The 13,302-nt window shown below is 44.4% G+C and overlaps 1 protein-coding gene across 5 annotated transcripts in view; it reads right to left on the bottom strand.

Annotated features, from left to right (window-relative positions):
* MYLK (myosin light chain kinase) overlaps nt 1–13,302 on the bottom strand; it is a 294,654-nt gene that overhangs the window by 123,043 nt on the left and 158,309 nt on the right. For all 5 annotated transcript variants that reach the window (XM_042956721.1, XM_042956720.1, XM_007098298.3 and 2 more), the window contains one exon: nt 634–682. In XM_042956721.1, coding sequence (XP_042812655.1) covers nt 634–682 — 49 coding nt within the window. The remainder of the gene's footprint in view (nt 1–633; nt 683–13,302) is intronic.

Raw genomic sequence — 13,302 nt, forward strand, 5'->3', positions numbered from 1 at the left:
GCCAACAGACTGCAAGCAGAAGTGACGTTTGCCACCTCTCAGCTCAACCCACAAAAACCTCCTGTGAGATTCTCTACACTCTCTCTCTGGATGCAGAAGACCCAAGAGAAGCTCCAAGGCCAAGAGATGATGGAACCATAAGAAGGGAGGAGCCTGGGTCCCTGAAAGATGATGGCAAGGTTTTCCACCTGTTCAAGAATATCTAAGTGGACTTTGCTTGAGTAAAAAAAAAAATCAACTTTCCCTGCATTAAACCATTAAAGTTTAGGGGCTTGTCTGTTATAGCAGCAACTGTTACTTATCTTTACCAATACAGGTTTACTTTCCATAAGAGGTGTCACATATTGATTGCCTCTTCTAGGTCTGCTTACTTACATCTTCTGACTATTGCCTTGATTGTCAGTGATCCCTGCAGACTATGGCCACTTCTTCCTCAGCATTTAGCAGTTGAACCAGTCAAAGGGGCTATCCACAGGCATTGTGTGAGGGCCACCTCACATCCCTGTAGGCTCCTGTGTTAAGTTATTATAGCCCAGGATGTCTAAGAATACTCACACCCTAGACCTGGTTCTGCCAGGTCAGCAGGAAAAGCCAATCTGGCCCTTCCCTTGGTTTGAATATTCCACAACTTACCCCAAGGTTTTGGAAACAACAGGCTGACTGTGCTTCTTCACAAAGGTCCCTGCAAGTAGAAAACAAAGAGAGAGAGGCTTGAAGAGTCGGGTCTGAGCCACCAACTCAGAGCAATGAAAGTCAGAAGAGTCAACAACAGGAGTGGGGATGGGATACTGACAGAAACAGTTCACCCCGACTGAGCCTGTCCTGGGCCAGGCACTATGGTGGGCACTTGACATAACATCATTTAAGGAGGCTGGTACTACATTATCCTTCTATGTTTTAAACAGACGAGAAAAAAGAGATTTAGAAAAGTTAAGTTGCTCGCCCAAGTCACAGAGCCAGTAATAGTGCAGAAATGCATCCGGGTGTGCCTGTTGTAGAACACTCAACCATTCTGCTGAACTATCCCATGCCACTGGACCTTCTACTTAGGGGATTATCTTTGGTGATCCAGGGCCTCTCCAGAAGATGAGCCTGTGGAAGGGAAGGAGATGCACACGCATCTCTCGCACTAGATCTATTCACATTTGATACAATCAACATTGCCGCCAGCACCTCACCAGAATCTGCATCAGCAGCACCGTGGATACTACAGGTCCTGGGTAAGGTGGACAGGAAGTAGTTAAATAGCAAACCCAGTCAGGCAGCTGCTACTGGGGAGGGACAACTCCTAATGTGACCAGGAAGTGACCTGAAAGTGGTGGGGTGTTTTTCAGGAATATGGAGGTTTGGGAAAGGAGGACATTTCTGAGACAGTGATCAGCCTGGAAGTTGTTCTCTTTTTGCCACAACCTGGGAATGTTTATAAAACCCTGCCCAAGGCACACATAGAAGGTGTGGAAGTCATTCCCTGAATATCAGCAGGCAGCTGCAATGGGAAATCTGCAGGATGTTTACTGGAAGAGGGGTAAACTTCCTTAAATTCTAGCACCGATCACATCTGTAGGAAGGCACAGGAACATGGGAATGGAGACTGCGTATTTCCCTTGGCCGTATCAGGTTTACGGATGAATGAACCTTCGTGGAAAAGGATTAACAGCTAACACCAGTATCTCATGTAAGTTATGGTTCCAGTGGATTGTCAATTATTGTACATGTATTTCTGTTTAACACAACTATTCAGTGAATTGTGTATAGTTTTCATTCCATAATGTCAGTTTGGTTCTTGCCATTCAATAGTCTATTCAAGGTTAAAAGAACTTCTAAGCAGATAAAAGGAGAAACTTGTTCTGGGAGGACCCAACTGACAATTGCAATCAAGATGCTGGGGCCCCTCAGACACCTTTGGAGGAAGGGCAAACCATTCAGTCCTTTTTGAAAGTATTAGAGCGAATAAGAATCATAAGCTCTAAAGAGACTCTGGTCTTAGACCAGCACCTTCCTTTCTGTGCCTCCAAATCAAAGGAAGTGATGCTAAAAGTAGAAAAGAAAGTTTACAAAGCTTTTCATTTCAGTCTTCTTGGTAACAGTAAAAATTAGAAACTATAAATGTCACACAGTAGGAAGATAATAAGTGGTTAAGTAAAGTGTACAACTGAACATCTTATTCTGCCATAAAATTATGTTTAAGAATATATGAAACATGCAGAAATACACTGCAGTATTTTATCATTTGCTCTTTGGCATACTTCACTTGGGTGGGCTGTGATCCTCTGTACTCTAATGAACTCATCCTGACTACTGTCTTGCCAGACGCAATGGATAATTCTGTCCCCCATCACTCAGGTGCTCAACAGCATTTGACATGGGGCTATTCCACTCCCAAGTACATGCTCCTCCAGACCCTCTGGCTTTTGCCAGGTGCCTACTCTTCGTCAACCACCTTCTCTGTTCCACCTTTGCACGTGGGAGGGCCCGCATGGCTGAGTGGGTCCTAGTTATGCACTGCTGATTCTCCCTCCCTACCCCCCCCCCACCACAGGAAGTTTTAGATATCATTTATAAGCTGATGACTCCCAAACCATATCCCCACCATAACTTGTTCTTTTTTAATTTTTTTAATGTTTATTTATTTTTGAGACAGTGAGAGACGGAGTATGAGTGGAGGAAGGAAAGAGAGAGGGGGACACAGAGTCCGAAGGAGGCTCCAGGCTCTGAGCTGTCAGCACAGAGCCCCATGTGGGGCTCGAACCCATAGACTGTGAGGTCATGACCTGAGCCAAAGTCAGACACTTAACCAACTGAGTGACCCAGGCGCCCCTCCCCACCAGAACTTCTTATTCATTCATCAGAAGTATCCAGAACAGTGCCCAAATCCTTGTAGGATTCAAATTCTTGTAAAATAAATGAACTTTATGGAAAAAAAAAAGAGAGAGAGAGAGAGAGAGAGAGAGAGCATCCTACAATATTATGAACTCAATGTGATCTTAACTAGGAAAAAATAAAGCATCCAAGCACAGGAAAACAACCAGAAGAAAATACATCAAAATATTATTAATAGTAATTATTTTTGGGTGGGAGAACTATGAGTAATTTATTCAGCTGTATTTTTTGAAACCTATAAATATAATGGTAAAGAAAAAGCAAAATGTAATCTAGTTACCAAAAATAAGGGGGGAAAAAAAGAAGGGGCAGATGGAGAAAGAAAGACAAAAAAGGAAAAAGATTCTGCTACCCCAACAGAAGACTACTATCGGCTAAGCACCATGGTATTAGCCACATACCCAATCGCTGAGACGCCCTCTGAAAAATATCAATGTACCATTCACTGCCCTCATCAGGCTACTGTATCACTCATTTCATCTCGGAGCAAAGATTTGATAAAAATTAGACTGATTATCTGATGAATGGATATGCAAAATGTGGTCTATTCCTAGAATGGAATATTATTCAGCCATACAGAGGACTAAAGTACTGCTACATGTTACTACACAGATGAACTCTGGGGAAATTCGCCAAGTGAAAAAAGCCAGACTCAAAAAAATATATGTGATTCCATTTATATGAAATGTTCAGAAGAGGCAAATGGATGGGGACAATGCACATTAGTGGCTCTCCAGGGCCTGGGGGAGGCAGATGGGAGTAACTGCTCAGTGGGGATGCCGGGGGGGGGGGGGTCTCTGTTCAGGATGATGAATAGTTTTAAAACTAGATGGTGGTGGGGTGCCTGGGTGGCTCAGTTGGTTGAGCGTCCGACTTTGGCTCAGGTCATGATCTCACAGCTCATGAGTTCCAGCCCCGTGTTGTGCTCTGAGCTGCAGCTCAAAGCCTGGAGCCTGCTTTGGAATCTGTCTCTCTCTCTCTCTCTGCTCCTCCCCTGCTCTCTCTCTCTCTCAAGAATAAATAAACATTAAAAAAAATGAAAACTAGATGGTGGTGATAGTAGCACAATATGGTGAATGTACTTATTGCCATTGAATTCACTTTAAAATGATGAAAATGGTAAATTGATGTGTATTTTAACCACAGTAAAAAAAAATAGACTAAGCATTTTTTTTTTTTTCAACGTTTTTTATTTATTTTTGGGACAGAGAGAGACAGAGCATGAACGGGGGAGGGGCAGAGAGAGAGGGAGACACAGAATCGGAAACAGGCTCCAGGCTCCGAGCCATCAGCCCAGAGCCTGACGCGGGGCTGGAACTCACGGACCGGACCGCGAGATCGTGACCTGGCTGAAGTCGGACGCTTAACCGACTGCGCCACCCAGGCGCCCCTAGACTAAGCATTTTTAAGACTCTCGGGAGCTAAACATCTTAATCCAAAGGCTAAAATTCCTGTATTACTTTAAAAAAATAGAGCAAAAATATGGCACTGCCTAAAAGAACAGCAAAAGAATGCTGTCTGGAGGAACTTTTATATCAGGGTGAGAGCAGTTTATAGTATGATCCAAAGGTAACACACCAAGCAGGCAGCTAGAAATGGAACGGAGTGCTTATTTTAATGTGAGTTAACACTGGAGAGTGGACATCAAAACCAAAAGAGAATGTGGGCTAAAATAACCAACAAGGTCTATTTATAGGCAAAAATTTGAAGTTGCAAGTTGTCAGATAAGGCAAAATTAATTTTGTGAAAGTATGAAAATCTGGCAGAACAGTAAGGCTAGGGAAGAAAATAAGTGGAAAGGGGATTAGGATGGAAATGCCAAAAATAGAAGAGTAGGTTAAGAGAACTGGTGAAGACAGGATCGAGTTAGTGAGGGGGGAAGAAAAGGCCAAGGCACTGAAAATATTGAACCAGTTCTCTTAGATTTTTCAAGGACGAGTAAAAGAGAACGCTGGCAGGTTTTAGGAGTGAAAAGTTCAACAGTGGAGGGAACGAGGGTTTTTTTGTTAAAGGACACATAAAGACCGGGTTGAGACAGAGAATGCTACCGACAAGGGGAGTAATGTGATCAAGATGGCAAGGAGAAGTGATGCTTCCAAAATACGTGATGATTTAACTATCACCCAGACAGGGACTCTCTGCACTGGAAGTGACATAAGTAATAATTCTGCCAGGACAACAAAAGTAAACCAGGATTGTTCTAGGCAAACCAGGGAGCAGATGCCCTACTTTGCAGGCAACGTCAGAGTGGATTTTAAGGACTGCTTACAACAGTGTTGTTGTTGTTGTTTTGAAGTTATCTATTTATTCACTTACAGACGAGGGGAGGGGCAGAGAGAGAGGGAGAGAGAGAGAATCCCAGGCAGGCTCCACGCTGTCAGTGCAAAGCCCGACACTGGGCTCATCTCACAAACCATGAGATCATGACCTGAGCCAAAATCAAGAGTCGGATGCTGACCTGACTCGGCCACCCAAGTGCCCTCAAACAGTGGTTCTTATCAGAAAAAAATGCCCATTTTTTATAACAGATATTTAGTAATGCCCCCTGTGCCATCCTGAATCAAAGTTTACTGCTAACTCCCATATTTCATCTCAAGAAGAAAATAAATATAAAGCCCCAACTAAAATATTAAGGGAAAATAAATTATAATGATACCGATTTCAATATGTAAATGTCCAACCATGACTATTTCAGTATGTAAATGCTCAGGTGCACTAGAAGACACGATGAGGTCACACCGACTCATGGGCATATTTGGATTTAAAAGCAAATGATGTAGAAAAGCACTGTACGAGCAGTCCAGGAAAATGAAAGGACACAGGTAAACAGGTGGACAACTGAAAAATAAAAGAGTTGAAGAAAGAATTACTTCTCAATAAAGAGAGAAAAAAATAAAAAGAAAAATGCTAATATAGCCTAAAGAAAGGTAGTGTTAGGATAAATGGCAGAACAGACATGTTATATACAAAAAAAAAAAAAGGCATGAAATGACCTTAAAGGAAGATAATAAAGCAAGACAGGTTACAGACACTGGGGTAGAGAAAATGAAAAACACAAGACTGTGTATGTGTGTGTGTGCATGTGCTCGTGTGTGTGTGTGTGTGTGTGTGTGGTGTACGTGCTTGTGTGTATGGTGTCACTAACTCTCTCCCCTTTCCTCCCGTCCTCATCTTCGGAATCCCAATCTGTGCCTAAATCTGACTCGTTCCTCCAGGACTCGCCCAAGTCTGTCCTCCAAGAAGACACCGCAGACTATTTCAGCCTCCAGGGGTCTCATTCTCCTCTGAGTTTACAAAGCCCATGTGCCGATTATTGGGCAAATAAACCCGTGCTGCCTTGGCTGGAGTTCTGCTTTGACTTAGCTTTTAATGAGCCTAGGTCCTATCTGACCAACCAACTTCCTGCAGAAAGGGTCCGACAAAGTACTCTGTCTCCCACATGGCACCGCACAAAGTCAGCACCTCATAAATACACCCACATGTTGAATCATAACTGCAATATAATAATGAAATGTGAGGTCAAGAAAGTCAGTCTCTTGAGAGCAATACCAAACTCTCTTGCTGCCCTGAGAGCCCAGCACAAAGTCAGCACATTCAATACAGTCTGATGAGAGCCGTGGACTGCTGGCTAAGGGCTGGGGACAGGTCGGAGATGGGGAGGAGTGAGACCCGTGAAAGGGGGCAATGTCAGCAGGGACAAAGCCGGGCCAGTCAGGGGCACTAGCAATACTGTGGAGGGGAAAAGAGGGGAAAGGAGAGGGGAGGGTGAAAATAAAGGAGGAAAGGGAGTCAAGGGGAAGGGGGTTTGGGAGTCACCCTTCAGGAGCAGAAAGGAGACCAAATGATTTGCATGTGGCTCTTCCATATAGCAAGTAAGTGAGGCTTCTGCCAAGGCCGTCTTGACACACAACTGTTTCACTACCAAGAGATCTGTGGGGCAGAAAGAACAATGTTCATTTCTAACACATTTTTATTGTTAACTTTGATGAGACAGAAATGGACAAAAACTCAGAGCTTTTAAAATCCTGGCTGAAATTTAAAAAATAATTTTTAATGTTTATTTATTTTTGAGAGAGAGAGACAGAACGTGAATGGGGGAGGGGCAGAGAGAGAGGGAGACACAGAATCTGAAACAGGCTCCAGGCTCTGAGCTGTCAGCACACAGTCTGATGTGGGGCTCGAACTTGGGAATGGCACGATCATGACCTGAGCCAAAGTCGGAGGCTTAACCGACTGAGCCACCCAAGTGCTGCTGGATTTTAATGTTTTTTATTTATTTTTGAGAGACAGAAAGAGACAGAGCAAACAGGGAAAGAGAAGAGAGAGAGGGAGACACAGAATCCCAAGCAGGCTCCAGGCTCTGAGCTGTCAGCACAGAGCCCGACACAGGGCTTCAATTCATGAACTGTGAGATCATGATGTAAACCAAAGTTGAACGCTTAACCGACTGAGCCACCCAGGCACCCCTAGATAGGGCATATGCTCCTACAAAAAAGGAAGGGGCATCAGGGAGTGTTATAAACTGAGTTTATACAGAATGTCAATGGGAAATATGATTACAGATCTTTAGGTAGGTGGGAAATGTAGATATAAAAAAATAGTACAAAAGAAATAAGAGCACACACAGGCAAACACACACACAAGGAGAGGCACAACAGGCATTCTTGAGGAATACAAGGATTTAAGACTCAGCTGCTGTAAACAGACATGGGCTCAAAATCCATAATGTCATCAATCTAATCCAATGTGAAAATAAAGGGGATCTGAGAAATCTGTCCCTAAAAAAGGGTAGTGGCAAAAAAATGTGGCACAGGAGCATTTCCTACAAATTCAAAATCCCCCAGGAAAGCGGGTGTCAGTGGTGCCAGTATAACTGGAGTAGCAGTCACGAGGGCCACTCTTCTCCCTTAGGTCCCATGACATGGGGTCACTGTCCCCTCTGCTGCCAAACTCCCAGCAGCTTGCCGCCTGACCCTCTCTCTCCCACACTGTCAGGGGGCCTTGGCTTGCGGGACAGGGGTTTCATGGGGGTATAGAGAGTGGAGGCTGCAGCGCTGGGGAGGCTGGGGCAAGTGGGAAGTGTGCTTGGGTAGGAGGTGAGCAGGAGGCTGACCTTCTGGAAGAGGAAAGCCGGGCAGACCACAGGAGCACAAGCCTTGTTTGGAAGAGGGGCAACTAAAAGGCAAAGCAAACCCCTACAGCCCTTAGCACCCACTGAGCCAGCCAGTGGTGTGGATTAGGGAGGAACTGAGGAAAATCCGTATCTTTCTGGGATAAAGGACAAGTGCTAAACAAGCAAAGTGGAGGTGAGGGGCAGAGGGGAGCGGCTTTCTATCATTTCATTGGCTGGCATGCCATTAAAAGATCCAGCACACTGATCTCTCCAGTTTGGATCTGGAAAATGCTTTCTATGGGGAAATGGAAACAACTGTTTTCTCAATTTCCAGAAAATTGATGCTTAAAGACAGGAAACCAATGGCATCCTGCACCCCGCCCACCCTCCCCCCCCCCACACCCTTCAGTGAGATATTTTGCCCAAATCAAATCGTGTTATTTTCTTCCTTGATACCCTCCAGTGGCTTTCCGTCACCAGGGTCTAAGTCCTGCCTGCCTCTCCAGACATAACCTCTCTCTGCTGACCCCACTAACTGTCTCACTATTTCCCACTCTAAAATATGTCTGCAAATACTCCCACAATTTTTCGGTGCTTTATTTCTGGTCTCAGGACCAGATTTGGATCACATAGAGGCCAAGCCAGAGGGATAGAGAGTCCACGTCAGGAAGAAGCCCTCAAGTAACGACAGACGGGGAAATGGGAATACACACTTGAGCTCCCGCACCCTTCGGTTAGCTCTGAGTTCCCAGGGCCACTCGTCTCCCTTAAATCCCAGGACATGAGGTCACTCTTTGTCCCGCCGTCACATTCCAGGCAGCCCGCTACCTGGCCCTCTTTCTTACACATGGTCAGGGAGCTCTTAATTCTACTGCCAAAGTTATATTTGTTACTTAGTTATAGTCTCTCTTTCCCAATAACTCCAAGGAGGCAGCTACTCTGTCTGAACTGCTCTGCTCTGTCTCCAGTGCCTAACACAGACAGGAGCAGAGTGGTGCACAGGGCAGTGGAAGGAGGCAGAGGAGGAGGAATCTGCACGAAGGATGGGGCACCTAACAGAGAGAGAAGAAAGACTGATGGCCAAGGCTGGGTCCAAAAAAGAGGGGGAAGCTAGGTTTTTGACCTTCCTATTTATTTCAAAGAAAACTCCCCAAGAGGAGGGAGCTCCTGGCCAAATCTATTCCCCAGTGAACACGTATTCGTTATTTTAAAATTTACTTTAAAAAATTGTTCCTTGCATTTTTAAAAAATTATTTTAAAAATTTTTTTTTCAACGTTTATTTATTTTTGGGACAGAGAGAGACAGAGCATGAACGGGGGAGGGACAGAGAGAGAGGGAGACACAGAATCGGAAACAGGCTCCAGGCTCTGAGCCATCAGCCCAGAGCCTGACGCGGGGCTCGAACTCACGGACCGTGAGATCGTGACCTGGCTGAAGTCGGACGCTTAACCGACTGCGCCACCCAGGCGCCCCTAAAAAATTATTTTAGAGAGAGAGCAGATGCACATGGGAGAGGGGCAGAGGGAGAGAGAGAATCCTAGACAGGCTCAATGCTCAGCAAGGAGCTCCATGGCGCTCGATCCCACGATCCTGGGATCACGACCTGGGCCGAAATCAAGAGTCGAATGCCTAGCTAGCTGACTGAGCCACCCAGGCGCCCCCAAAACTGTTCACTGCATTCTAATGCAGAGTGGTCAATGGACTGGAATGTATGTTTCAGAGACGAAAGTAAACTTTATCTACGTCCTCTGAAACTACTGCTCTTGCTACTCCTCTTCTCCTAAAATAACCCTTTATTTCTCAACATTACCTTTATAGCTTTCTCACTGCCCATTGCACCGGACACGTCAATCGTGGCTAGGATAACCATGTAATTTATTATCTACACTGGGACTCTTTCAAAAGTCAAAGAAGGCTCCATTTGTAATCACACTGGCAGAGTATAAGCCACACCCTAGTGACACCTGCCATGACCACAGGCCTGCAAAAGTGACAACCACCTGCAGCCATGTTCTATACCCATTACCTGCCCTGTACCAGTGCAGGTTGGAACATGGTGGCACCTGTCCCAAGGATGACCAATCCTAATCTTGCCAGCAACATGGAGGAAGGATAGTTTGAGAGTTAGCTCTGGTTATGTTATACCTGGTCTCTGCATGTCTTTTCTTGGCTTTGTGGCTGCTTTCTCACAACCTATGTGCACATGTTCCCATTCTGCCTTTCCAGACCATATCATATACCACTGCTAACTCTCATAGAAGCTTTGTGTTACTTAGCTGATATTCCTAATGAATAGCTTAAAAAAGAGAAATATGTTAATCAGATTCCATGAAATAATTCAGGAATATTCTAATAAAGTATTTAGTAGGTGTGATGGTTAATTTTGTTTGTCAATTTACTGAGACAAAGCTTGCCTAGATATTTGGTCAAACACTATTCTGGATGTTTGTGTGAGGGTGTTTTTGGATGAGATCAACATTGAAATCAGTAGCCTGAGTAAAACAGTTGCCATCTCCAATGTGGGTGGGCCTCATCTAATCAGTTGAAGATCTGAATAGAATGAAAAGGCTGACCCTCCCTCAAATAAGGAGGCATTCCTCCTGCCTGACTACCTTTGACCTGGGACATGGGTTCTTCCTCTGTGGTTGACTCCATCTGAAATATCAACTCTTCTGGGTTTTGAGCCTGTCGGCCTTTGCACTGAAATGACACCATCAACTCCCCTGGTTCTCAGGCCTTTGGCCTTGGATTGGAACTACAGGGTTGGCTCCCCTGGGTCTTTAGCTTGCTGACTGCACATCTTGGGACTTGTCAGCCTCCACAATCACGTGAGCCAATTTCTTGTAATGAATCTCTTTCCACGTATATATGTACAATCTATTCCGTCTCTCTGGAGTACCCTAACCATAGGTATAAGCAGCAGCCCACTGGTTCTCAAAGTATTGGTCCCAGTATGCAGCAGTATCAGCAGCATCAGCATCACCAAGAAAACTGTTATAAGTGAAAATTCTTGAGCCCATCCCAACCTCCTAAATCAGAAACTCTGGGGCAGGCCTAGCATTTTGTGGTTTCAGAAATATCCTTCGGGTGATTCTGATACATGCTCACATGTGAGAATTACTGTATTAGGCTAAAGATATCACATCGGTAATTGAATCCTTCTTTGCTACTCAAAGTGTGATCCACGGACCAGCAGCATGGGCATCCTCTGGGACTGATTACAACGGCAGACACTCAGGCTCCCACTCCAGACCCATGGAATCAGAACCTGCATTTTTAACAAGTTTGCTAGGGGGATTCGTGTGTCCCTGCGTTTGCACCAAACAATCCTGTAAGGTGAGTATAGGCCATCCTGAGGCCTGGATTTCCTCTGGGCCTGCCAGTTTGGCTTACCCTGGGCTCCTGAGCTCAAGTCTTAAAATGAACCCTTTATTACTTGAAATGAGCTAAGTGAATCCTTGGTCCCTGGAACACAAAACTCAGACCACCAAGTATGGGGCACCTCTGTCATTTCAGCATAACCCCTCACTCCACCCCAAGTTCTAGACTCACTCTGTGGATGTCATTGCCCAGGACTACTCACCACCTTATTCATATAAGGTGGGTTTTCTTTCCTTTTTTTTTTTTTTTTTTTTTTTTCCTGCTAAGCCTTGTTTATCCCTATTTAAATGGGAGCTTCTGGAGCTGTGCTGTCCAACGATAGGCATTAGCCATATGTGGCTATTGAGCTCTTGAAATACAATTAATCTGAATCAAGATGTGCTGTAAGTGTAAAATATACCCCAAAGGCTGAAGACTGTAAAATATCTCATTAATAATTTTATACTAATTATATGCTGAAATGTTAGTATCTTGGATATATTGGGTTAAGGAAAATATTTTAGGAAAATTGTCTTCACCTCTTTTATTTATTTATTTATTTATTTATTTATTTATTTATTTTATTTATTTTTTTTTTTCAATATATGAAGTTTATTGTCAACTTGGTTTCCATACAACACCCAGTGCTCATCCCAAAAGGTGCCCTCCTCAATACCCATCCCCCACCCTCACCTCCCTCCCACCCCCCATCAACCCTCAGTTTGTTCTCAGTTTTTAACAGTCTCTTATGCTTTGGCTCTCTTCCACTCTAACCTCTTTTTTTTCCCTTCCCCTACACCATGGGTTTCTGTTAAGTTTCTCAGGATCCACATAAGAGTGAAACCATATGGCATCTGTCTTTCTCTGTATGGCTTATTTCACTTAGCATCACACTCTCCAGTTCCATCCATGTTGCTACAAAGGGCCATATTTCATTCTTTCTCATTGCCACGTAGTACTCCATTGTGTATATAAACCACAATTTCTTTATCCATTCATCAGTTGGTGGACATTTAGGCTCTTTCCATAATTTGGCTATTGTTGAGAGTGCTGCTATAAACATTGGGGTACAAGTGCCCCTATGCATCAGTACTCCTGTATCCCTTGGGTAAATTCCTAGCAGTGCTATTGCTGGGTCACAGGGTAGGTCTATTTTTAATTTTTTGAGGAACCTCCACACTGTTTTCCAGAGTGGCTGCACCAATTTGCATTCCCACCAACAGTGCAAGAGGGTTCCTGTTTCTCCACATCCTCGCCAGCATCTATAGTCTCCTGATTTGTTCATTTTGGCCACTCTGACTGGCGTGAATTCACCTCTTTTTTTTAATGTGGCTACTTAAGATTCTATACATGGCTTAGAAAACTTAGGATTCTATACATGGCTCGCATTATATTTCTATGGACAGCTGTGCTGGAGAACAGGCCTGTGGCCCCGCAACTAGAAGGAAAGCTCCCAGAGGGCAGGAACTGTGTCTCTTCTTTGCTCTGTGGCAAGTCTCTGTGACCAACCCCCTGGAGGTGGGTGCATGTCAGGACTGGCTGCGGAGAGCCTTTCCAGGGCTCACACTGGGGCTGCATTCCACTACATAAGGTCATTGTATGAATGGTCCTATCGTTAAGGCATCTGTGCTCATGGAGGATGTTGTATGTTTCCTGGCCTGGTGACCAAACAGGCAATCAGACGAGAGAGCATATTCATCTATTCTCCATGCAAGGATTTCTCTCTGGAAGTAGTGCTCAGGATGTTGATACTGGGTTCAAATATCACAAGGCTACATTTACCCAGTACCTACTATTTTCCAATGCTACACTGATCCTTACACAGCTCTGTGGGGTAGCTGTTAATTCCAGTGTACAGAAAAGGAAATAAGGCTCCAAAAGGAGAAATTCCCCATAGTTAGAAATGAGTGGAACTAAATTCCAAGACCATTTAACAATGCTGCCTTCT

Source organism: Panthera tigris, chromosome C2, assembly GCF_018350195.1.
Source record: "Panthera tigris isolate Pti1 chromosome C2, P.tigris_Pti1_mat1.1, whole genome shotgun sequence".
NCBI lineage: Eukaryota > Metazoa > Chordata > Mammalia > Carnivora > Felidae > Panthera > Panthera tigris.